Genomic DNA, 27854 nt, shown 5'->3' on the forward strand with positions numbered 1-27854 from the left:
TTTTTTTCTTTACATAGTTGAATGTGCTGACAACAAAATCACACAAAAATTATCACTGGAAATCAAATTTATCAACCCATGGAGGTCTGGATTTAAAGTCACACTCAAAATTAAAGTGGAAAACCACACTACAGGCTGATCCAACTTTGATGTAATGTCCTTAAAACAAGTCAAAATGAGGCTCAGTAGTGTGTGTGGCCTCCACGTGCCTGTATGACCTCCCGACAACGCCTGGGCATGCTCCTGATGAGGTGGCGGATGGTCTCCTGAGGGATCTCCTCCCAGACCTGGACTAAAGCATGGATGGAGCGAGACATGATGTCCCAGATGTGCTCAATTGGATTCAGGTCTGGGGAACGGGCGGGCCAGTCCATAGCATCAATGCCTTCTTCTTGCAGGAACTGCTGACACACTCCAGCCACATGAGGTCTAGCATTGTCTCGCATTAGGAGGAACCCAGGGCCAACCGCACCAGCATATGGTCTCACAAGGGGTCTGAGGATCTCATCTCGGTACCTAATGGCAGTCAGGCTACCTCTGGCGAGCACATGGAGGCCCCCCAAAGAAATGCCACCCCACACCATGACTGACCCACCGCCAAACCGGTCATGCTGGAGGATGTTTCAGGCAGCAGAACGTTCTCCACGGCGTCTCCAGACTCTGTCACGTGATCAGTGTGAACCTGCTTTCATCTGTGAAGAGCACAGGGCGCCAGTGGCGAATTTGCTAATCTTGGTGTTCTCTGGCAAATGCCAAACGTCCTGCATGGTGTTGGGCTGTAAGCACAACCCCCACCTGTGGACGTCGGGCCCTCATACCACCCTCATGGAGTCTGTTTCTGACCGTTTGAGCAGACACATGCACATTTGTGGCCTGCTGGAGGTCATTTTGCAGGGCTCTGGCAGTGCTCCTCCTTGCACAAAGGCGGAGGTAGTGGTCCTGCTGCTGGGTTGTTGCCCTCCTACGGCCTCCTCCACGTCTCCTGATGTACTGGCCTGTCTCCTGGTCCATGCTCTGGACACTACGCTGACAGACACAGCAAACCTTCTTGCCACAGCTCGCATTGATGTGCCATCCTGGATGAGCTGCACTACCTGAGCCACTTGTGTGGGTTGTAAAGACTCCGTCTCATGCTACCACTAGAGTGAAAGCACCGCCAGCATTCAAAAGTGACCAAAACATCAGCCAGGAAGCATAGGAACTGAGAAGTGGTCTGTGGTTACCACCTGCAGAACCACTCCTTTATTGGGGGTGTCTTGCTAATTGCCTATAATTTCCACCTGTTGTCTATTCCATTTGCACAACAGCATGTGAAATGTATTATCAATCAGTGTTGCTTCCTAAGTGGATAGTTTGATTTCACAGAAGTGTGATTGACTTGGAGTTACATTGTGTTGTTTCAGTGTTCCCTTTATTTTTTTGAGCAGTGTATGATCAAATGGCCACTTAAAACTAACTTATATCAAGTACAGCCTCAGAGTTCATAGCAAACGTGCGCTGGAAGTCGCACAGAATTTCAAGTTAGCGCTCAGCAGACCTGAAATTTGCTCAGTGCCTAAAAGAGAGGGAACATTGCTGCTGAGTATGCAGGCCATGGAAGAACTAGGACATTTTCAGCCGTGCATTATCATGCTTAAACATGAGGTAATGGCGGCGGATGAATGGCACGACAATGGGCCTCAGGATCTCGTCACTATCTTTGTGCATTCAAATTGCCATTGATAAAATGCAATGGTGTTTGATGTCCATAGCTTATGCCTTCCCATACCATAACCTTACTGCCACCATGGGGCACTCCGTTCACATCAGCAAACCGCTCGCCCACATCGCCATACACCGTTACACGCCATACATTTTTTATCACTAAATAATAAATATCACTAACTAAATAATAAAACAATTTGAATTCTATGTTCACAAGAATGCTTAAACCACATCAGGGGATGATGACTTTTGAAGTCTGGGAAAAATGTTTGGGGTGTAGTTGCCCTTAATTCAGTGAGCATGCCCTCCATTGTTTGGTTGGCGGGTTTTCTGTAGTGCAGTAAGCCAGGTGATGATTATGTATTCCAAATACAGGGATTCGCATTGTGGCAGCCAATGGAATGTGTGGGGTAAAAGGCCAGCAACACGCTGTATTATTCAGAGCCCCGTGAAATTACACCATATACACATTCTACAGACCCTACTCAGTATTACATACAATACTTTTACAGCAGCACACAGAATAGTTATTGCTCTTCACAGGAGAGATGTTGCTTTCCGGTTTTGTGATGAAACAAACGTATTTGAATTTATTCCTCCACTGTGTGTATATCACGGTGGCGTATGAATGAATCGGTTATAGAGCAAACAATGCAAATATCACAAAATAGGAAGTAAAATAGTATCGTCTTGCCTTGCCCAGTAATTTTACCCACGCACCGCTGCTGGCGCTAAGCCAATATGGGACTTGTTTCAGCAAAGTAGGCGTACGTCGAAAGTCACTACTTCACAGGAGCGCCATTTGAAGGTAAAGTTTTATTTGTATTAAATTGCATTTGCCAGAGATGCCTTCTGGAACATGTTAACTTTCATGTGCCTTAAAAACAAACGTGTATGCCATCTGTAAATACTAAAATTGTTAAATTACGAGCCTAGTTGGTTTAGCCATGGAAAAAGCCGGCAACCTTCCCGCTAACCATAATTGGCTGAGATAATGAGTGGGCTGGACATGTCGAGAGATGAGTTTGGATTGGTCTGCCATGTAGCACGCTTCGGTCTATAATATGAGCAGGTCAGTAGGTAATCCTTTCTAACGCTGCTTTTTTGAAAGATATCACGTAGGAGAACTGCATAAGTGTTGCTCTCCTCTTTTATTTAACTTGGCAAGTCAGTCTTATTTACAATGACGGCCTACACCGGCCAAACCCGGACGAAGCTGGGCCAATTGTGTGCAGTCCTATGGGACTCCCAATCACGTCCGGTTGTGATACAGCCTGGATTCGAACCAGGGTGTCTGTAGTGACACCTCAAGCACTGGGATGCAGTGCCTTAGACTGCTGCACCACTCGGGAGTTTCTGGAGGATCGAGTGTTGAAATCAGTGGAATTAGAGTGTATGAGAGCTGGAGAAAATTCAGGCGTTTAATTGCAAATATGCAGCTAGAGTTAAACAGAACACACAGAAGTCTCCAGATTACATCTTCAAACTAAGGGCTACCATGGCATCTGTGACAGAGAGGGAGAAGTGTTCATCAATGTATAAGGGTAAGAATTTTTAGATATTAAACATTTCTAATTTTGTCAGAAAGTAAAGTTAAAGTGTACTGTTAGCTAGCTAACATCACGTGTGATCCGTGTAGTAATATTATTCGTATCTCAGAGCTATTTGCATTGCTAGTTATTTGCATTGCTAGTTATTTGCAGAGCTATTTGCATTGCTAGTTATAACGTTCGCAAAAAAAAAAAAGCAACATTACATGTTTGCCAGCAGCACAGTTGCAGTCACCATCGCTTTGGATAACATACAGCCTAACCAGCTCTGCTAGGGTGAGTAAAATGGTCAGACTGGTTCTCTCATTTGTCTGGAAGTAGCTAGCCAATGTTAGCCAGTTAGCTTGGGTGTTTGACTGCTGTTAGGTCAGAACGCTCGGATCAACTCTACTCCTCGGCCAGAGCGTCCAGTGTGCACTCTGAACGCTCAGAGCGAAGCGCTCTGAATTTACGAACGGACAGTCAGACAACGCCCAGAGCACACTATGGCATCCAAATTATCTTCAAACACGCTTAGTATAAGCCAGCCTTTAGTGTTGAAATATTTGATTATTTAGTGCATAGCCTCACATGTGAATTCTTAAAGAGATGGGCAGGGCTAAAGATTAAGAGGGTGTGAACGATGTTGAATGGTTGTAGACAGAAGAGCTCTCCAGTAGTCATGAAAACATTCAAGGGCCATTTTCTCAAAAAAGTGAGGTTACAAGTTAATCAACTTTCAAAGCAAAATGACTTTCCCATTGTTCCTCAACTGCACTATATAAAATACCATTTTCTAGTTGAGTCTCTACTTTTATCCAATGTATGAAACACCATTTCAAATTTTGCAACATAAGACCGAATCAAGCCGGTTGGTAAACATATGTACTCCATATACAGTGATTCGCACTGGGGGTATTTGTGTGACCTTGGAACATGTTTTAAAACCCAAATTTAATGCAAATGTCACTTAAAGATGAACAAATATGAATCATTGGTAATGTTTAGACAATTATTTTTCATATATCATGAATAAATACAGGTTGACACTTTACTATTACGTGGGGGACATTTATTTTCGAAATTCTTCGAAATTCCGTGACCCAGAATATCTTTTTTTAGTGTTGTTGACGAGATGCTGATCATGTGATGATCAGTGCCCACTTGTGGTGCCACTGAACAGCGAAAAACACAACCTTTATTTATTGTAATTTGTAGTAGTTGAGTTAGCTACTGTACAGTATGCAATCTAACTGTCATTATTTTAAATAAATAGCAGGCTCAGCGAATTAAAAATCCTCCTAGATACAGCCACATCTCCGTCACATTAGATTTTTAAGTGAAAGAGGAATATAAAAATACAAAATCGGATGGAGTTTCCCCTCTCCCCATTTAGAGTTTGTGTTGCAGCACAGTCTTATCCAGATGGTGTGACAAAGGCATTTCCTAACAGACCTGCTAACTTTGTTTGTAGTTATGTTTAAGGTTGGAACCAACATGCAGTATCTCCAGCAGGCAGAGGCGCAATAATTATTGTCTGCCAGCTCAGGGACAAGCTACACTATTCACAGCCCTGTGTAATGTTGAATGTAATTGCATTGCTGGACTGTGAAACTTAATGTATTTGTAGCTTTAAAAAAAAAAAAAATACAAATAGGAAAAGTATGGCTTAAATATGTCTTTAATGTTTATTTGTTTTAGCTGTTAGTGATGTAAACTCAAATTATCACTAAGCCTTTATGTATGTGTTATGAATGACCAAAGGTGCCTCACTTCAAACAAAGTATTGCAGGATACTACATAAAATGTTATGCTGAGTTATGAAGGTTATCATGATCCACAGGTTACTGTAGGTATTTAAATGGGTTAATGGACCTGCAAAGCTTGCGTTTGTGTCAGAACCAAAATGTTTGAGTAATCTGACCTGAGACTAACTACTGCACCAGGTATTCCTGGTACTTCTGTTCCCATGCTGGAGACGGGGCTTGATGACCACCTGATACGAATTGTAGCAACATTTTGCGGCTGATCTTTCAGCGAGGGAGTGGGTGAATGTGTCAAAGACATGGCTGGGCCCAATACCGCACGGTATGGCTCGTTTAGGTCGTGTGCACTGAGGAACATCTAACTTAGTTCCAGAAGAAAGCCACGTTCAAGTTCTTTAGGTTGTGGGCTTTCAACACGGTAAGTGTTTCTTGGTGTAATGTCGTCCCCAGGTATATTGCACACAACACATAAGCCTGGGATATCAACCATTCAAAGTTGGCCTTAGTGCGAGTGACCTGGGTAAAGTATGTCATTTTTTGACTGTGTTGTGACAGTCAAAATTATGGCTAAACCCTCCACATTTCCATAATTTGTATTTTAAACCTAACCAATAATGAAGACCCAAGTTTGATGTGTTGGTCCACCAGACCTCTGGACTTTAGAGCGTATGCCATCCATCAGCACAATATGCCCCCTCTTTATAAAGCACATTTATATCATATTTGACATATTGGGTTATGTCACATGGGTGATTATGTAAGTTATGCCACATTTATGAAGCATGACATACAGTTATAGCTTTGTAACACATATAGTGCTTATGAAGACTTCATAAGCTGAACGTCATTTAAAGCGGAACCGATAAGGTCAAACCATCACAGCTAGACATTTTAGAAAGTACTAATGGTTATGGTCACATGGAAACTGCAGGGAGGTTTCAGTGTTTGTAGCATATCAAATCAATAAAAAACAGGTTTTCCTGAAATCCCGGATGGAAGACACCCGGAATAGAGCAAGGATATGCCACCAATCCAGAAACCATCCTACTTGGATTTCAGGAAAACATGGTCATTTTGAAAATGTTACAGCAATCTTGCAACCCTAGTCCTTACGATAGATAACCCTTTGACATCCATCTACCCTTTGACACTGTGCATTACCCAGAGGGTGCGTCGGAGCTCGGCATCAGGCAGCTCCGTGGCCAGCTTAAGGTTTTCAAAGCTGATCCTCTCCCGAGGCCTCTGGTTCCAGGCAAACAGCACAGCCAGTTGGAATGTGGTCACCTCCAGGTCGTACTGGCCCACCTCATTCTTAAATGTGATCTGGATAGAATTACATAGGATCTCTATTAGAGGTCGACCGACTAGGATTTTTCAACGCCGATACCGATTATTGGAGGACCAAAAAAAAGCCTATACCGATTAATCGGCCAATGTTTTTATATATATATATATATAATGACAATTACAACAATACTGAATGAACACTTATTTTAACTTAATATAATACATCAATAAAATCAATTTAGTCTCTAATAAATAATGAAACATGTTCAATTTGGTTTAAATAATGCAAAAACAAAGTGTTGGAGAAGAAAGTAAAAGTGCAATATTTGCCATGTAAAAAAGCTAACGTTTAAGTTCCTTGCTCAGAACATATGGTAGTGGTTCCTTTTAACATGAGTCTTCAATATTCCCAGGTAAGAAGTTTTAGGTTGTAGTTATTATAGGACTATTTCTCTCTTTACCATTTGTATTTCATATAACTTTGATTATTGGATGTTCTTATAGGCACTATAGTATTGCCAGCCTAATCTCGGGAGTTGATTGGCTTGAAGTCATAAACAGCACAATGCTTGAAGCACAGCGAAGAGCTGCTGGCAAACGCAGGAAAGGGCTGCTTGAATGAATGCTTACGAGCCTGCTGCTGCCTACCACCGCTCAGTCAGACTGCTCTATCAAATCAGACTTAATTATAATATAATAACTCACAGAAATACAAGCCGTAGGTCATTAATATGGTCAAATCCGGAAACTAGCATTTCGAAAACAAAACGTTTATTCTTTCAGTGAAATACGGAACTGTTCAGTATTTTATCTAGCGGGTGGCATCCCTAAGTCTAAATATTGCACAAGCATCAATGTTATGTCATAAATATGTACAATTCTGGCAAATCCATTATGGTGTTTGTTAGGAAGAAATGGTCTTCACACAGCTCGCAACGAGCCAGGCAACCCAAACTGCTGCATATTTCCTGACTCTGCTTGCACAGAACGCAAGAGAAGTGACAATTTCCCTCGTTAAAAGAAATTCATGTTAGCAGGTAATATTAAATATACAGGTTTAAAAATATATACTTGTGTATTGATTAAGAAAGGCATTGATGTTTATGGTTAGGTACACATTGGTGCACCGACAGTGCTTTATTTGCGAATGCGCTTGTTAAATCGTCACCCGTTTGGCGAAGTAGGCTGTGATTCGATGATAAATTAACAGGCACCGCATCGAATATATGCAATGCAGGACAAGCTAGATAAACTAGTAATATCAACCATGTGTAGTTAACTAGTGATTATGTTAAGATTGATTGTTTTTTATAAGATAAGTTTAATGCTAGCTAGCAACTTACCTTGGCTCCTGGCTGCACTCACGTAATAGGTAGTCAGCCTGCCACGCAGTCTCCTCGTGGAGTGCAATGTAATCGGCCATAATCGGTGTCCAAAAATGCCGGTTACCGATTGTTATGAAAACTTGAAAATTAGCCCTAATTAAAATCGGCCATTCCGATTAAACGGTCGACCTCTAATCTCTATGGTCTGGACAGAGAGGAGGCTGGAGGGGTGAAGGTGCAAGAGGCTGACCCACCCCCTGGGCACTCCTGTGTTTGTGGGTGTGTGTGTGTGTGGGGGGGGGGTGCTTTATACTCACAATGCCATTGGACATGAGGTGATGCCAGTGCAGTTTCCTGCCACTGTGGTTCTTCTTGTAAAAGTCCTCCACCTCGGGGATCAGGTCCTCCAGCTCGGTGGGCAGTGACACAAACACCTTCTCGGAGCTCCGCGACCACGCCCCCGCATTCAGGATCTTGATGTTGACAGAGTCCGCTGCACAAGAGGGCGAAGGGGATTACATTTCACACACACACACACTAGTATAACTACTAATTCATTGTTTTATACAATATATTTGCCACATTTGATCAGTTTCTAGAACGAAAGATTCCCTGATCAAGATAAGTCATTTTTCGATACGTTGATGAAAAGCCCATGTCCATTCCAGTTTTCTATTTAATTATATAATATACACAATTTCAAGTACTTGAGCTGTGCTTTTTTGGGGGTACTGGTAGTGGAGCCAGTGGAATAGTGCAAACTCCAAGCAAAATTCCAAAAACATTAAGGACTATATCAATAGTAGTTTTATTGCTTTTCACTAGGTCTCATCCAGCCACATACATTTTGGGGGTATAATGTTTGATGTACAGGTACACAGGTTTGATTCCTGCTTGAACCAGAAATACAAGACCTGCCAACCTCACCAGATGGATGGTCTGACATTCTTCTGTAGAATTCTGATACAGAGCAGAATTCATGGTTCCTTCTATTAGGGCAAGTCGTACAGGTCCTGAGGTAGCAAAGCATCCCAAAACCATCATCATCCTTGACTGTTGGTATGAGGTTCTTACTGTGGAATGCAGTGTTTGGTCTTTGCCAGGCATAATGGGACCCATGTCATCCAAAAAGTAGACTCAAATTTGCCAAAAAGCACCTGGATGATCATCAAGATTCTTGGAAGAATGTTCTATAGACAGATAAGTCAAAAGTATAACTTTCTGGAGGACATTCATTTTGCTCTGTATCAGAGAATTCTAAAGGACAATGTCAGGCCATCGGTCTGTGAGCTGTAGCTGAAGTGAAGCATGCAGCAAGAATGATCCAAAATACACAATCAAGTCTACATGAAAATTGATAAAAAAGCATGGCCTTGTCAAAGTCCAGACCTAATCTCAATTGAGATGAGGCCAAATTCCTCCACAGCAACATGAGTGTTCAACAACTACAGGAAATGTTTGGTTGGAGTCATTGCACCTAAAAGTAGCACAACCAGTTAGAGTGTAAGGGGGCAGGTACTTTTGAATGTGAAAGTTGTGTGATTGTGAGATATGGGATAAGCTGGAAGATTGATATTTGGATAATAAGAGGATGTAGCACAAATGCATAATAGATTACTAGAGATAAAGTAACATAATATTGAGTATAATGGGTTATTATGATCATGAGAAGTATGAATAGAAACATCCACAACCTGCACCCCCAAACGTTGACATACTAAGTGGAGTAAAAGGTATTCTGTTCAGTGGTCCTTTGAACATGATTTTCTGTTAACTAAACTTAAGGCTACAATTTATTGTGCTCCCGATGGAGTTTAGACACCCCAAATGACGTTCTAAACTAATTTGTGTACGCAAAATGGAGACGGCATGTTTCCCTGTTGTCTCAGATGCCAGACTTATTATGGGCGGAGCACGACTCAGGACTAAAACAGTGCCAATCCAGTTAATACATAATGATCCCTCCAAAGCTTTGCGTATGAATCTTAAAATACATATTTAATAAATATTGGAGCAGAAAGTGAATATCCAGAGATATTTATTACCAGAGTAACTTCTGTAAAAAGGTATACTAAAAAGAAAATTGCCTTCCAATATGGAGAAAGTAATTTGCTTTGTTTTAAACCTTGCAGTAGAGGGAAAAGCAGAAGATTGATCCATGTGTATTAGGAGCAGTGATTGAGAATGTGTTTTTTCAGCTGGAAAGAGGATTTTATTGAAGGAAACAGATTATGGAGATTAGTGAAATAGCAATCCAATAATGCAATATTTTAGTAATTTGAAAGAGTAAGAGAGGAATTGAGCATTGGGACTGATGTTAGATTAGAGGCTGCTCACTCTTCCAAGGCCTGGTCCACTGCTCTCGTGTTTAAGTCATCTGTTGTTTGGATTAGAGATAACCTTCCTGTGGAACAATAGATAGCCGCCAGTACACACTGAACTCGAACAGGCTGTGAGACACACACACAGTGGGGAAATTTGGGACAGTTCGTACAGAATTGTATGTCAAAAAGAGCACAATTACAAGAGAGTTGTTTACTTTAGAAGGTGCCCAATTCATCCATACAGGATACCGTATCATCAGATGTGTCTGAAGTATAATTCTGTACACGCATGGGTTTGAGACTTCCTGCCCAAGATGCAGTAAACTCGATGATTAAGAATTTTTACGACGGATTAAAATGGAGCAGTGAAAAGTATGTTTATTTTCTTTCTTCCAGGACCAATGGAATTTGCGCTACCAAGTTTTTTTCTTCTTCATGTTTATCAATGATTCTGTAGCTCTCCCTTTGAAAGGCTTCCTGAGACAGGTGCCTAACTCGAACCCGGAACCAGCTGTTAACCTCTTGGGCAGGGGGCAGTATTTTCACCTCCGGATGAAAAGCGTCCCCAAATTAAACTGCCTGCTACTCAAGCCCATAAACTAGGATATGCATATAATTAGTACATTTAGATTTTTTTTTAAACTCTAAAGTTTCCAAAACTGTTAAAAATGTCTGAGTATAACAGAACTGATATGGAAGGTGAAAATCCAACCAGGAAGTACTATTATTTTGAAAGGCTGTTTTTCCATTGAAAGCCTATCCACCATTCAAAGACTTAGGACCCAGTTCACGATCTCTATGGCTTCTTCTACATGTGGCCAGTCTTTAAGCATTGTTTCAGGCTTTTACGCTGAAAAATGAGGGAGATACAGCACTTTCAATCAGTGGCCAGTGGAAATTTCCAGACATCGGCCATGCGCCTGATCGGGAACGCGCCTTTCTCGTTTCTCCTTTCCTATTGACAAAGCTTTTGTCCGGTTGAAATAGTATTGATTATTTATGACAAACAACCAGAGGATTGATTTTAAACATCGTTTGGCATGTTTCTACTAACTTTTATTGTACTTTTTAAAAACTTTTCATCTGGACTTAGTGCCCGTGCATTTGGATTACTGGACAAAACGTGTTGCCCAGCAACAGCCCCAAAACATCACTGCTCTAGAGGAGATATGCATGGAGGAATGGGCCAAAATACCAGCAACAGTGTGTGAAAACCTTGTGAAGACTTACAGAAAACGTTTGACCTCTGTCATTGCCAACAAAGGGTATATAAAAGTATTGAGAAACTTTTGTTATTGATCAAATACTTATTTTCCACCATCATTTGCAAATAAATTCATAAAAAATACTACAATGTGAATTTCTGGATTTTTTTTCTTCTCATTTTGGCTGTCATAGTTGAAGTGTACCTATGATGAAAATTACAGGCCTCTCATCTTTTTAAGTGGGAGAACTTGCACAATTGGTGGATGACTAAATACTTTTTTTGCCCCACTGTACAGGCCAGCACCCACACAGAACCCACCTATTAATGAATATTTGTTAGTGGTTAATACTCTGATTTAGAAGTGTGGGGTCTTTTTATTTGGTTTTTCATGGGTTGGAAAGGATGTTGTACACAATTGAACATTTCTATTGTCAGAGTTTTGGTTGCACACATGTAATTTCTATTGATTCAAAGAAATGTTCTGGAAAAACCCAAGGTAAACCTGATAAGACAAAATGTTTGAAATGTCTAAAAATAATGGTTGAGGTACAGGAAAACAAACTCACTTAATAGGGCTGACTGACCTCTGTTCTGACCTCCGTCTTCCTGGTGAGGCCTGATCACCTTCACGAGGAAAACAGGAGACTTTATGGGCTATGTAAAAACAAATAATTTAGAAGTTCATCAATAGTCTTATCCGAGTCGGACCACGAGAAGGACAGAGAGCTGACTAGTCTATTTTACCATTATCTTATGGGATTCATCAAGAGATAAATCAAAAATAATCTGGTTTGGTACTTTAATTTAACAGGCAGCAGTTCTTTTTGGATGCATGAATCACGATGCGTGTCATGTGTCCAAAAGGGGGAATTACCAGTCCCCTGGGGCCCTTCAGTAAATATGCAAATTGATTTTTCTTCACATGCTTGCCTGTAAAAGAGAAAAAGAGATGTTGGTAATGGGTGACATTTACTTCAAATGCATTGAAGTTTTTCCCACGTCGAGGGATGTGTATTGCTGTTGATTTTCCTTTCTTAATTTTTGTCCTACTTCAATAACAGATCTCACCAGATTGTCTGCTGGATGATCGGGATTTCTCCATAAGGCTTAGCCCTCTGACTCCCTGACCTGTAACGCCGCAGTGAGATCAAGATGATAGGGAAGTATAAGACAACAAAAAATGTTGGGGGGGGGGGGGGGGGGGGGGGGGTCCAACTGTGTGTTGTCATTCTAAACTAAACGGTTGTTCTGGTTTGTCCTCTCTCAAGGTTATGGTGAAGGTGACCACAGATGGGATCTAGATGCATGGAAGATAATTAGGCTGAGAACAGTGTGAACCTCAACATCCCCTTTAACCGGCTGAAAATGGCATTCAGTATGGTCCTTCACTTCTACGGTGAGACCTGAGTCCAAGCCAGCAACCTGTACACAGCAGCCGAAGCTATCAACTGCCTTCTTCTCATGCTTTTTCTCTCAGGAGTGCGACATGGGTCCATGTGGAGTGAGCACGGAGAGAGATCCAGTCCAAACTACACTTATGCTGCTGGTGTACTAGTAGGAAAATGGACAAAGACCATGACTGTAAAGGACAGTGGCGTTTATCAGGTGAGAGACATTATCAAGGGGCATCCACTTTGAACATGTGCCATTAAAAGGAATGAGATCCATGAAGAGGGGTGTTCAACCATGCCCGTAATTGATTTAGGCTTGTCCAAAATTGTTTATTTTGGGTATCAGGTTGATTGTGGAGGTCTGCACACTGCAAAATGTATAGTAATTTATCTCAATGCATTCTTAGCCTAATCAGTCATTACCACAAGTGATGAGAAAAGTGAGGATCTTAAATGAAAAAGTGATCGAACCTACATGAAGCACTGTCGTTATAAATGTGTTTCATAATATATCAATAATTATGGATTTAGAAAAGGCAAGGCCCCTAGAGACAGAGCTGTGCCCTAAAAAATAAGACAGGATTGTAGCTTGGGCTAACCTCGCCCCAATCTCATTCTTATCAAGGTTGGTGTGAAACTGTTATAACAAGTGTTCTCTCGCTTCCCTGTGAAATTGTATTAACTTGCTGTAAGGGGATCTGTGCCTCTGGCTGATGAGATTTCAACAGCTATCATGTTGTTTTCTGTTCCTCCAGAGGATGGTGAAACAGATGGCAACTCTGGATGAGCCCCCATTTCCCACTGTAGATAGGGACGATGAGTAATGATTGAAGGTTCTCTTTTAACAAGTTGAGGGTAAGGTCATCTAAACCTTTAACCTGTTTACATTATGTGGAACACTGCGCTGATGAGCAAGCACCAACCTTTTGAAGATCTTAGCAGAATTATGATAAACAAAAAGGTAAATGCAACCCGAATGTGGTAAGAAAAATTGAAACAATGGTTAAAAGAGATTTATTCACCTCAATCTACAGATCCGCTGTGCATGCATGAACATTTTTGATACTCACTCCTACTTTATTAATGGAACCTTTCCTATGATTATAGTATTACCATACTAACTGGATTGTACAACCTAGAATGAAGGGTTTGAAATGTATTTTTTTTCTGTTCTAATTTCCCTTACTTTAGAGTGTAAAATATTTTGATATAGAAGCTCAAATCTAAATGCTTACATTAAAATGTAATGGTTATCACACACGAGAAGAGGATGGAATGTAATGGAACAGTTTGTTTGCGCTTTTCTTATAACACATTTCTGTGTTCTATTCATGTGCTGTTCTATAAAAAAGTATGTTTTCATGCAAGTGGCTGACTGTACAAATCCTCATTATCAGTAACTGCAATTTGGCAGTACGCACAGACCTTGTTTTGAGAACAAACGAAAGATCTCAGTTTCAAGGTCTCAGCTTAGAGAGAAGAAGCCTCGTGAGATATTGGTCTGTCACATGTTATGAAACAGTATTGGTCTGTCACATGGATGAAGAAAACAGTAATAATTAATGAATTACGCAAATATAACTACTTGTCTGTGTATTGCCGTATACAATACAACTGCACTGCCCAGGCAGAGCTCTTGATTGACATGTGTACTACGGTGTATTGAGTTGGAACCTCTCCAACATGCTGACAAACTATGATTTATTTAATATCGACTTTCAGTGTCCCTGTGTAAGAATTCACACAACATATTCAATATGCCTCGTCAATGGTGAACCGACTGTCACATCATTAGCAGACTACTGTTGACATTCAGCTAGTGCTTTCAGAAAGTATTCAGACCCCACATTTTGTTATGTCACATCCCTATTCCAAAAAGGATTAAATTGTTTTTCCTTAATCTACACACAATACCCCATAATGACCAAGGGAAAACAGGTTTAAAGAATATTTTGCAAATGCATAAAAAATAATCTGAAATACTTTTACATAAAAGTATTCAGACCCTTTGTTATGACTCAATTGAGCTCAGGTGCATCCTGTTCCCATTGATCCTTGAGATGTTTCTCCAACTTGATTGGAGTCCACATGTGGTAAATTCAATTGATTGGAAATGATTTGGAAAAAAAGCACACACTTGTCTATCAAAAGTTCCCCACAGTTGACAGTGAATGTCAGACAAAAACCAAGCCATGATGTCAAAGGAATTGGCCATAGAGCTCCGAGACAGGATTATGTTGAGGCACAGATCTGGGGAAGGGTACCAACAAAAAAAAAGTGTGTGCAGCATTGAAGGTCCCCAAGAACAGCGGCCTCCATCATTCTTAAATGGAAGAAGTTTGGAACCACCAAGAATCTTTCAAGAGCTGGCCGCCACGGCCAAACTGAGCAATCGGGGGAGAAGGGCCTTGGTCAGGGAGGTGACCAAGAACCTGATGGTTACTGACAGAGCTCCTCTGTGGAGATGGGAGAACATACCATAAGGACGACCATCGATGCAGCACTCCACCAAATCAGGCCTTTATGGTCGAGTGGCCAGATGGAAGGCATTCTTCAGTAAAAAGCACAACAGCCCACTTGGAGTTTGCCAAAAGGCACTTATAGACTCAGACCAAGAGAAACAAGATCTTCTGGTCTGATGAAACCAAGACTGAACTCTTTGGCCTGAATGCAGACGTGACGCTTGGCAGGTAACCTGAAACCATCCCTATGGTGAAGCATGGCGACGGCAGCATAATGCTGTGGGGATGTTTTTCAGTGGCAGGGACTGGGAGACTAGTCAGGATCGAGGGAAAGATGAACAGAGCAAAGCCCACAGTGATCCTTGATGAAGTCCTGAGTACTCTGGAGCAGGTTATCAGTCTGGGGCGACGGTTCACTTTCCTACAGGACAACGACCCTAAGCACACAGCCAACACAACACAGGAGTAGCTTCAGGACAAGTCTTTGAATGTCCTCGAGTGGCCCTTCCAGAGCCCGGACTTGAACATCTCTGGAGAGACCTGTAAATAGCTGTGCAGCGACGCTCCCCATCCAACCGGACAGAGCTTGAGAGGATCTGCAGAGAAGAACGGGAAAAAGTCCCCAAATACAGGTGTGCCAAGCTTGTAGCGTCATACCCAAGATTCTAGGCTGTAATTGCTGCCAAAGGTGATTCGAACAAAGTACTGAATACTTGTGGAAAAAGGAGTCTGAATACTTTCCGAATGCACTCTATATCAAGAGGACAGATCAATTGATTAAATTAACATAGGCCTACTAATCTTTAACAGTGTAACATAACTTTCTGTGAAGGAAGGTATTAGCAGAACAACTCTGCTTCCATCCACACAGTGACGAACTGAACTACCGCAACACCACACGTTCCCTTGCTCGTCAATGTGCTTGCACCTACTACTGTTGCGGCAATGAAAGCATGTGCAGGCAAAGCGTTGTCGCTTAGTTTACTAAAATGTTGTAGCTAACTACCTTAGTCGCAATGACGCCTTAGCTAAAAAAGGCACAAACATCAAAATACTTTGTGTTAAAGTGGCATTCAAATAGATTTCATTCTGTCAACCACCTACACAAAATACTAAATGTCAAAGTTGTCTAATATTTGTAAAAATTATTATTATTTTTTTTTTAAGTAATGCAAATGTAACACTATACTGTTTCTTGATTAAATAAGTAATCAACACGTTAGTCACACGCAAAAGTTGAAAGCCAAAACACGACCCTGCCAAGCTGCACTGCTTCTTGACACACTGCTTGCTTAACCCAAAGCCAGCCACACCAATGTGTCGGAGGAAACGCCTTCCAACTGCCGTTCAAAGTCAACTTGCAGGAGCCCAGCCACAAAGTTGCTAGAGCGCGATGGGACAAGGAAATCCCGGCCGGCCAAACCCACTGATGACGCTGGACCAATTGTACACCGCTTCATGGGTCTCCCAGTGAAAACAGCCTGGGATCGAACCCGGGGCTGTAGTGATGCCTCAAGCACTGCGATGCAGTGCCACTTTGAAGACCCTGTTAGAAATAACCTTAGGCAGCGAATACAGCTGTGAGTCTTTCTGGGCAAAAGCTTTCTAAGAGCTTTCCACATCTGGATTGTGCAACATTTGCCCATTGTTATTTTGTAGCCATAGATTTAAGTCAAAACTAACTCGGCCACTCAGGAACATTCACCGTCTTCTTGCGTTTTAGATGATTGCCTTGCTGAAACGTGAATTAATCTCCCAGTGTCACATGGAACAAGAACTGAACCAGGCTTTCCTCTAGGATTTTGCCTGTACTTAGCTCCATTCCGTTTATTGCTGACCCTGAAAAACTCCCATCCTTAACAATTAAAATCCTACCCATAACATGATGCAGCCACCACTATGCTTGAAAATATGGAGTGGTACTCCGTAATGTGTTGTATTTGCCCCAAACACAGCAGTTTGTATTCCCATTTTTTGCAGTATTACTTTAATCCTTGTTGCAAACAGGATACATTTAAAACATATATTTTTATTCTGTACAAGCTTTCTTTTCGCTCTATCAATTAGGTTAGTATTGTGGAGTAACTACAATGTCGATCTAGTGTCCGTTTTTTCCCCATCACAGCCATTTAACACTAACTGGTTGAAATGTTTTATTTTTTTTTAGCTCCCCATTTGCCTCATGGTGAAATCCCTGAGCAGTTTCCTTCCTCTCTGGCAACGGAGTTAGGAAGGACGCCTGTATCATTCTAGTGACAATGTATTGATACGCCATCCAAAGTGTAATTAATAACTTCTCCATGCTCAAAGGAATATTCAATGTCTGATTTTTTAACCCATCTACCAAATGGTGCCCTTCTTTGCAAGGTATTGGAAAATCTCCCTTGTCTTTGTGGTTGAATCTGTGGGCTTGCCATAACAAAAGAGGTTGAATACTTACTGACATGACATTCCCACTTTTTCATTACATTTGTAAAAGTTTCTAAAAACATAATTCCATTTTGACATTATGGGGGTAGTGGGTGTAGGACAGTGACAAAAACACTAAATTGAATCCATTTTAAATTCAGGCTGCAACAACAAAATGTGGAAAAGTCAAGGGGTGTGAATACTTTCTGGAGGCACTGTACAATTTTAGAAAATGTATTTGGCAAACAGTTCATTTTCCCTACCCTTTTCCCCCTAACATCAGTGGTATCAGCGGACGAAGGGTTGCAAAAATCTTCTAAAAATGTTAGCAAACGGAATGGGGAGGAACCTACCTGAATTTGACCAAGAGAAACCCTTCTTTTACTTGGTTTGCTTCCGTTCATTACGGTAAACGGTTTCCGTAATAAATAAGCTCCTGCCATGCAGCTTGATGAAAATAGTACGAGGGCCGGAGTGGAGAGCTAAGGATTGTCTCTTCTCCTAAGTTGTCTGATTGGTTCAGCTCCAAATTCAGACGGTTGAGTCAAACACAATGTGCCAAATAGAAACCTATTTGAGTATTTTAAAGGGTAGTTTTCGTACCAGCTTACTTTGACCTCAAATTGCGTGCATGGTATGCAACATGTGTGCAGGTTGGCAGGTCTGCAATATGAAAACGTATACCAGGGATCATCAACTAAATTCAGCCGCGGGACAATTTTTTTCTTGAGCACATGGTTGGGGGCCAGAACATAATTACAAATCATTTGACCGCAAGAACCCCAAACAGATTTAATACTTGACCCAAACAATGATTTTAAACCTTGCTTACATTTTTTCTCAGAAAACTTGGGGGGGGCCAATTAAACCACCCGCGGGCCAAAAATCGGTACACGGGGCACCAATTGGGGAACCCTGATGTATGCACTCACTGTTATAAGTCGGTTTGGATAAAAAGCATTTGCTAAATGGCATAATAATTATAGAGCTTATATTAGTTACATACAGCTACCTGGTTTACCTGATAGGGCCAGCTTGTTGTGTTTGTGACACTCTTTGAAGTTCTGGTTGAGGTCCTCGGACACCTTGATGTCCTGGAACATCCGAGCCAGCTTATTCACGTAGTCAGCGGGCATACCTACCTCCTGCAATCAAGGGTAGGGGACATTGGCGACGTGGTATAATTTTAAGTACCTGAGGTGGAACAAATGCACAAATAGGCAGCATGTGCAAACACACAGTATCTCCCTTCTCATAAGACACCGGCACACATGCAAGTACCCATCTAGGGCTGTGGTAGGCTTTGCCATATGGATGTGCGCTACACTCATTTAGCAGACAAGATTTGCTTAGAATTCCGTGGCATTATAGTATGAAGAATACAATTGAACATTGCTGAATAAAATAGGACATTTTCTCCCCAAAATTTGTGAGGGAGTGCGCACATGCTATTCAGTGTTGAGCGGTTAACAAAGAAACAGGTCCTCCTATATGCTTAATTTAGAGTTATTTATGTAACTTCAAAACGTTAGAATGTGTTAAAGAGCAGACTATATAGCCTAAGGCGGCATGATGGGACTAATGATGATTTGAAAAAAGTTGCATGAAAGGCATGAACTCTACTTGGTTTCCTGTGCAGGGTGCACAAATGTGTGGAATTAGTTGATTAGTGGCCCACAAAAAAGATGTAATCAGTAGCCTGCACTCAAATAGCGAACGCAGTAACGTTTTTAATACGCAAGCATAGGCGGTGCGACCATAAGGCTAGGGGAAGCTTTCCCTAATTATATTGCCTAATTAGCCTTCGCTTGTATACACACGGAATAAATTAAAAATATATATATTTGAAGTCACTACTAAAGCATGATTTGGTCAGAGTATTTAGCTTATTTTTTATTAATTGTTTTGGCTATAGGTCGGAAGGAAAGGCAATTTGAGCAGACTATTGTCGAGTTGCGACTGTCCGAAAAGTAGAGGCCAAGCCAGGCATATCGCAATATTTCAAAAATACAAATTGTAGGAAAACAGTTTGGAAAACAAATGGTTTATCCATCTTTGTTGAGTCAGTGCTACTTAAGTTTGTTTTTGGACAATCATTTCCACCTCCAGTTTGGATGGAGGTCATATTCTATTTGTGTCTCCCCTTCTCGTAGGCCTATTATATGGACAAAGTTGTTTTTATTGAGCTTTTTGTTAGTCGGTAGAGTAGCCTACCCTTTAAATTTGTCCTATTAAATAAAACAAAATCTGCTAAAGTGTAGTAAAACTGCATGAAATGCGTTTAGAAAAAAGGCCCATTTTTTTCCTATGGAAAGAAATACACGTGTCTGATAAAGCCTAGGCCTAACTCTATGTAATGCGTGCTCAGCCAGGCATTGAACAGTTTGAGAACAGTGTAGTTATATTATCAGCCCAAATTATAACTATCCAATCTACTCATCACCTTATGAATAGTAGGCCATCTTACATAAAAATCGGCAAAGATTATGCATGTGATGCTTTATTGTAAAGGTTCATTTATGGTGAAAATTATCTTCCCCAAACTTGAAACTTACGCGCCACCAGTTAGGCTACACCGGTTGTAAAGAAGATTCATGCGTTTCATTTTAAGAATTGAGCAATAAATATAGCAGCATGAGAAAGTTGGTATCCTATTTTAAATAGTGGTCAGTCAAAGCTCTTTTCACACATAATTGCGCAATGACTGGGTTTATAAGAAGACGTTTCACTAGGCTCTGGGCTCTCTAACCGTGTTCCAGGGGTCCTAGGCCTATAGGCTACGTTTGCAGTTATTTGGCCACTTTAGTTGATACAAACCATATAGTCCTATGGGCTAGGCCACATGACTTGTGCGACTATATTTTAGGAACAGGAATGCGCAGTTTCTTGCCTTAGTGCACATGCTGGGCATCATTCACAAGTGATAATATTGTCACCCAGCAGACTATTCTTAACTTAAATCTGGTCTTTATATATACACTAAATGTGTGAAATTAGTTTGATTTATCAGAACAGGGGCATTGGAGAAAAAAAAAATACATGTCATTTCTGCACTTAAAATAGCGAATGGAAGACACTTTTCCAGTGGTTCATTTTCATGCTAGCCAGGTAGGCTATACTCCTGTTGTAAAGTGAAGCAATGTGCTTAATATTAGGAATGTTTAGAAAGCTGATGGAACACTCTTTAAGAGGCCATCAATTCTGTTGTCACGCAATTGCACAGCCTATAGAAATGTTGCGCAACATGAGCTCTCATTAAGCATTTGCATTGATATCAGTGATTAGAGGGACAATAGTGTGCCGAGTACCAGGCCATTAGCGACTGGCAATTAGCAAGTGAGGTAGGCTAATAATGACCATCAGAGCAGCCTAGTTACAATGACTAAACGGTCACATGGAATTTGACTACGGTCATGACTGGTGACCGCCGGTAATATGGTCACCGTAACAGCCCTACACCCACCCACAGGTCGTACCCGGAGCCACTCCACCATGTTCTCCTCGATTTCGCTGTCAGCGGAGATGTCCAGGATAAGGCGTCGGGTCAGATGGGCTTTGTGGTAGCGCATGAACACGTCTTTGTTCTGCACGTACTTCAACACCAGCAACTGCAGGAGAACACAGAACACCACCGTGCAATCAGGGTCATATTATAATAATATATGACATTAAACAGACGCTTTAATCCAAAGCGACTTAGTCATGCATGCACACATTTCACATATGGATGGTCCCGGGAATTGAACCCACTACCCTGGCATTACAAGCACCATGTTCTACCAACTGAGCTACAAAGGACCACATTCATTAGTGCATACAGTAGCACAAAATGTTTTGCAATGAAAAACTAAAACCAGAGTTTATTGGACAAGTTCAGGTAGTCTCTCCCGGTTTGTTTGTTTTCCCTTATTTGGTGTCTAATGAACATGACCCAGCTAAGATTGTCCCGTCCAAAGAAGAAACAAGTGTTTGCATCCCTCAGTACCTGCTAAAACAAAGTGAGAAAAACAGAGTATAAAGCAACGACCACACTAAACTTAAAGACGAACGGGGTGGGGGGGGGGGGCCGCTCCAAATTTGCTTCTTCCATTAAAATCACATTAACAAACACCCATCTATTTTTGTGACTACCTGGACCTCCCAAATGTTTTGAAATGAAACATGGATTCGAATGAAAAGTATTTGAATAAACATCGATGTAAGAAGCGAACAGTTTCAAATGTGTCGTATTAAACATCATAAACACTAAATAGGTCAGGAGCCAGACAGGGAGCCTAAGGAGGAACAATTACAGCTACATTATTTCAATTATTTCCAGGCTATAGCCTACAAAGAAATGCATTGTGAAGCTTTTGCGAGTGCGACACAATTGTCTGGTAGGGACATAAAGCGTGCAGCATTTAGAGTTAATTAGGAACATATTCAGACCCCTTCACTTTTTCCACTGTTACGTTATTCATTATTTCCACCTCAATCTACACACAATACCCCATAAATGACACAGCAAAACGTTTTAGAAATGGTCGCTAAATCATTTTAAAAGAAACTCAAATACCACATTTACACATCAGACCAGAGAATCTTGTTTCTCATGGTCAGAGTCTATAGGTGCCTTTAGGCAAAGTCCAAGCGGGCGGTTATGTGCCTTTTACTGAGGAGTGGCTTCCGTCTGGCCACACTACCATAAAGGCCTGATTGGTGGAGTGCTGCAGAGATGGTTATCCTTCTGGAAGGTTCTACCATCTCCACGGAGGAGCTCTGTCCGAGTGACCATCGGGTTCTTGGTCACCTCCCTGACCAAGGCCCTTCTTCCCCAATTGCTCAGTTTGGCCGGGCAGCCAGCTCTAGTGTGTGGTCTCAAACTTCTTCCATTTAAGAATGATGGAGGACACTGTTCTTGGGGACCTTCATTTTTTGGTATCCTTCCCCAGATTCGTGCCTTGGTACAATCCTGTCTCAGCGCTCTACGGACAATTCCTTCGACCTCATGGCTTGCTTTTGGCTCTGACATGCAACTGTCAACTGTCAACTGAGGGACCTTACATAGACAGGTATAAATTAATTTCAATTTGCCACAGATGGACACCAATCAAGTTGTACAAACATCAAGGATGCTCAATGGAAACAGGGTTTCACCGGAGCTCAAATGCCTCATAGCAAAGGTTTTTATTTTTACCTTTATGTTACTAGGCAAGTCAGTTAAGAGCAAATTCTTATTTTGAATGGCGGCCTAGGAACAGTGGTTTAACTGCCTTGTTCAGGGGTAGAAAGACAGATTTGTACCTTGTCAGCTCGGGGATTCGATATTGCAACCTTTCAGTTACTAGTCCAACGCTCTAACCACTAGGCTACGCTGCCGCCCCAATGTAAATAAGGCATGTATTTTTTTTACATCGGCAAAAAAACGTTTTGCTTTGTCATTATGGGGTATTGTGTAGATTGATGAGGGGAAACAATTATTTAATAAATTTTAGAACAAGGCTGTAACATAACATGCGGAAAAAAGGGGTCTGAATAATTCCCGAATGCACTGTAAACATTGTATTAAAATCATTATAGTCTATAAATTGCACATTTAAACACATAAGAAATGAAAAATGACTGTCTTTGAAATAATTTTTTGAACTCATTTTTAGAAAGAGTTTGGCCAGTCTGGGACTTCAGGCTCATGCCCGATGGTGCCTGGAAAGCCGGCCAGCAGCGGAAAATATCCTCTCCACACTTGCAGAACCACTGGAGATGCTAACACTCCTTTTTGACCACTTGCCAGGTTGGGCAGAAAGGCAGAGTTTTTTTTTTTTATATAGGCAGACAAAGGTTTTAGGCAAAATAACCTAATCAAAACGGAAAGCTCATTGAAAGTGGGAATATGGCCTATTGTATAGATAATAGAACAAAATGTTTATAAACACTTTGCTACAATGACAGTTATTTCAGCCTGAGCACATACTTTTGGGAGAAGTGTCTTTTCAGACTCCACAATGATTCTTTAGCTGTTTCATGTAGCCAGCGTGTAACTGCCGCCATATCTTGCGAAGAACTATGCCATCCAGTCAATAACCTAACAGTTTAGCACCGTGGCAACCAAGCCTCACACATAACAGCAGACACTACATCACCACACTCCCTCTCTTGGTTCTCATCTTTGTAAGCCACGTTGATTTAGCACCTGTGTGTTTTATTTATTCTTTGTGAAAATATTTATCAAACTCCATGACAGTAGCTAAAGCAAGGGTCTATTAGCAGCACACAAGTAGACTACAAATGCATGCTGGGCCGGGCATGCCCTGAGCTCCTGAAGTGAGCGCAACGGGAGAGAAATTGGAGCGGGTGAGAAGGCGGACGCTCCAGCCTTTGGGAATCTCGCTCCTGTCAAATTGGGCTCGCTTCGCTCACATACTCTTGAGCGATGGAAAGGTGAAAGCAACCCGCTGTCCTCAGCCCAAGGCTGCTTGCACACCGATTGGGTCAATGCTTTTAACGGGAGTCATCTGCTGCTGGATGAATGACAAGAGATGATGATTGTCTGACAAAAAAAAACACACTGGAAATTGTTGACTTGAGATATACTTCAATAAACAATAATGTACGTCACATACGACTTCATCTGAGTACGCACGTGTGGCCCGAAGCCTTAAGGAAAGCTTGCTGGAGTCATCAAATCATTACGCGCATACACACGTACCACTTCCTTGAGCTTGGCCTCGATCTCCTCAGATGCAAGTTTCTTGCTCAGCGGGGTTTTCCTCAGCAGCATATCACAGTAGTTGGCCAGCAACTCTGGACACTTGGACTCTGGCTGAGTCTTCAGCCCCACCCTGACAGACAGACAGTACAGAGAAAGTAGAACTCGTAAACTCACACGTTCAGTCATTCACTAATTAAGCAATTAACAGTTCAGAAGTGGAACTTAAAAAACGTTTGTTTGAAGTATTCAAGAAAAACACGAAAGATCTACCCCCCCACCCTGTTGAATGCTCCCACAGTTTTATCAAGTGCAACATCAATAAATACTGTAGCAGCCTTCAACAGTATGCCGGTACCAATTTTGAATTCAGTGAAGCAATTAAAGCATACAGTAGAACTCTTACCCTTTCTGCTTCAGCGGAAGTTCCAATTTAAAAATAGTAGCGTCATTCACAACTGCTTTGTAAGCCTAAGAAGAGAAAAAAAGTGTTACATATAGTGACAACTGAAAATACAGCGCATAAATTCATTGACAACGTTGTGTCAATGTTGGACAAACGTTGACTGAACGTTGCACTTACATTCATTGGCCATGTTGAATCAATGCTGGAAAAACATTGTGCTGACCTTGTCTCGGGCTGTGAGGAAGCGAGGGTCGTCCTGAAAGGCATCTTTAACCAGCTTACTGAAGCGGTTGAACAGGGTGAGGAGCTGCTCCACGTACTTCTCAGAGTCCTGCGCGCGCACACAGAGAAAAATACAAAGACTAGTCGATTGTTCCCGTCACCCTTCAGTAAATACATCACAAAAGTAATATGTATTTAATATCTCTGTTAGTGTAACAAATCTGTGCGCGTGTGTGTAAGCAGCTTATGTATGTGTAGCACTCACCGAGGTGATGGTCTCAGCGGAGGCCACCATGTCGGCCAGCCCAGCAGACATGATGTGTTCCTCTAAGTCCTTCAGCATGGGCTCGATGCCACTAGGCACCTTGTCCATCAAAGAGAACATGAGATGGAGCTCTATAAGGTGGAGGAAAGCTAGTCAAACACTGTTCATGGTAAGATACTGCAGCTAGACTCTAGTTTTCTACTTCTAGATTATAGTATCAAACAAAGGGTACGCAGCAGCAATTGATGGCCAGATTTGAGTAACCAGTATTTAGAGGTTGGTTTCCGTTGACTGATTCTCCAGTCAACATGCTTTTTAGTTCAGGACTATGCTTCATCTATGTACAGTATACCAGCCCTTAAAGTTATAAACATCACAGTGGTGGTATAATATTGTCAGTTTGACTGTAAAGTCTAAGGCCTAGTTTGAGATCTTACTGCTATACACCAAACAAACAGATGCTCCACAAAGGCACACATTGGTTAATAGTGACACATAAGTAGGTAGACACCAGGTTAAAACTATCAGGACATACACAATACAGGGTGGGTTTATGGTCAGACACTGATGTTTGGGGGGGGATGATGATGATGATGATGATGATGACGTGTTGAATAACACATGGAATGGGCAAAGGCAGCGTTTGGTTGGTTGACGAGGACAAATTGAAACAGGAATTGGAGGACGGTGAGGTAATTTCCTGGTTTGCAAACCTGAGCTGGCCGAGCCTTTGGTGCCGGGAGCGCTCCGGCCGTACTCACTCTCTGTCTCGTTTCGCCTGATCATGCCTGGACACTCGGCCAAGATGGTCTCCTTGAAGGACGTCACCAGGGCGTTCACGCAACACTCCATCAGCTGAGGGGGAATAGAAAAACCATGGGTCGTTCATCTCTTCATCACATATTTCAAAATCTAATTGATTTGAGGCCTTTTTTTTATGTTTAATATCAGCAGTTGTCAAAGTGGTTTTACAGTAACCCGGCCTAGAACCCAAAGAGCAAGGAGAATGTCAAGAAAAACATAGAGAAGAAACCTAGAGGGGAACCAGGCTCAATCATATCAATAGCAGGGAGGTAATGTTTTTTCACGGAACGGAAACGTCTGTAGTGTCCAAACGGTTTAGGCTACAAACTTATATGAAAAATACGACACTCACAAACTCAGTGTTCTCCATTTCGCTCTAATGTCACGGGGCTCGTCTGACGGTAACCCAGTACCGGGCCGAAAAATACATTTCCACATCAACGGTATACTGGTGATTCCCCCTGAGCTCTCTCTCAGATATAGAAGACAGTCAAAGGAAGCATGTTTTGAAGTATCTTAAATTCAATGTGTTTCTACAGGCTAATAGCAGTAAGGCCAAATTCAATGTTTAGCCAAATCATTTTTAAATCTTATATACAATATCATTCAAAAGTTTGGGGTCACTTAGCAATGTCCTTGTTATTGAAAGAAAAGCACATTTCTGGTCCATTAAAATATACAATTGATCAGAAATACAGTGTAGACCTTGTTAATGTTGTATTGTAGCTGGAAACTGCAGATTTTATAGAATATCTATATAGGCGCACAGGGGCCCATTATCAGCAACCATCACTCCTGTGTCCCAACGGAACGTTGTGTTAACTAATCCAAGTTTATCATTTAAAAAGAGCTAATTGATCATTAGAAAACACTTTTGCAATTATGTTAGCACAGCTGAAAACTGTTGTTCTGATTAAAGCAATAAAACTGTCCTTTAGACTAGTTGAGTATCTGGACCATCAGCATGTGGGTTCGATTACAGGCTCAAAATGACAGAAACAGAACGTTCTTCTAACACCCATCACTCTATTCTTGTTCTGAGAAATGAAGGCTATTCCATGCGAAAAAATGCCAAGAAACTGAAGATCTCATACAACGCTGTGTACTACCTTCACAGAACAGCGCAAACTGGCACTAACCAGAATAGAAAGAGTGGGAGTTCCCGGTGCACAACTGAGAAAGAGGACAAGTACATTAGAGTGTCTACTTTGAGAAACAGACACCTCACAAGTCCTCAACTGGCAGCTTCATTAAATAATACCTGCAAAACACCAGTCTCAAAGTCAACAGTGAAGAGGCGACTCCGAGATGCTGGCCTTCTAGGCAGAGTTGCAAAGAAAAAGCCATATCTCAGACTGGCCAATAAAAATAAAATATTAAGATGGGCAAAAGAACAGACACAGGACAGAGGAACTCTGCCTTGAAGGCCAGCATCCCGGAGTCGCCTCTTCACTATTGACTTTGAGACTGGTGTTTTACGGGTACCACTTAATGAAGCTGCCAGTTGAGGACTTGTGAGGCATCGGTTTCTCAAACTAGACACTAATGTACTTGTCCTTTTGCTCAGTTGTGCACCGGGGCCTCGCACTCTTTCTATTCTGGTTAGAGCCAGTTTGCACGGTTCTGTGAAGTGAGTCTTCACTGACATTTACAACCTCTCCCTGACCGAGTCCGTAATAACTACATGTTTCAAGAAGACCACCATAGTCCCTGTGCCCAAGAACACTAAGTTAACTTGCCTAAATGATTCCGCCCCGTAGCACTCACGTTAGTAGCCATGAAGTGGTTACGACTCACAACACCATCATCCCGGAAACCCTACACCAACTCCAATTCGCATACCGCCCCAACAGATGATTCAGTCGCACTCCACACTGTCCTTTCCAACCTGGACAAAATAAACACGTATGTGAGAATGCTGTTCACTGACTACAACACAATAATGCCCACAAAGCTCATCACTAAGGGAATAAACCCTTGCCTCTGCAACTGGTCCTGGACATCCTGACGGGCCGCCCCCCAGGTGGAGAGGGTAGGCAACAACACATCTGCCACGCTGATCCTCAAC

General features: G+C 41.7%; 1 protein-coding gene across 2 annotated transcripts in view; it reads right to left on the bottom strand.

Moving 5' to 3' along the window:
- LOC139423237 (cullin-5-like) overlaps nt 1–27854 on the bottom strand; it is a 42664-nt gene that overhangs the window by 8539 nt on the left and 6271 nt on the right. Inside the window, exons 8-16 of one of the 2 annotated variants that reach the window (XM_071175035.1) lie at nt 25744–25837; nt 24983–25113; nt 24719–24826; nt 24496–24560; nt 24090–24222; nt 20881–21012; nt 18426–18549; nt 7929–8104; nt 6161–6322 (exon numbers count right to left, since the gene is read on the bottom strand). In XM_071175035.1, the coding sequence (XP_071031136.1) occupies nt 6161–6322; nt 7929–8104; nt 18426–18549; nt 20881–21012; nt 24090–24222; nt 24496–24560; nt 24719–24826; nt 24983–25113; nt 25744–25837 (1125 nt within the window). Of the gene's footprint in view, nt 1–6160; nt 6323–7928; nt 8105–18425; nt 18550–20880; nt 21013–24089; nt 24223–24495; nt 24561–24718; nt 24827–24982; nt 25114–25695; nt 25838–27854 lie in introns of both variants that reach the window. The other variant, XM_071175034.1, reaches the window with a different exon arrangement.

This window comes from Oncorhynchus clarkii, chromosome 12, assembly GCF_045791955.1.
Source record: "Oncorhynchus clarkii lewisi isolate Uvic-CL-2024 chromosome 12, UVic_Ocla_1.0, whole genome shotgun sequence".
In the NCBI taxonomy this organism is placed as follows: domain Eukaryota; kingdom Metazoa; phylum Chordata; class Actinopteri; order Salmoniformes; family Salmonidae; genus Oncorhynchus; species Oncorhynchus clarkii.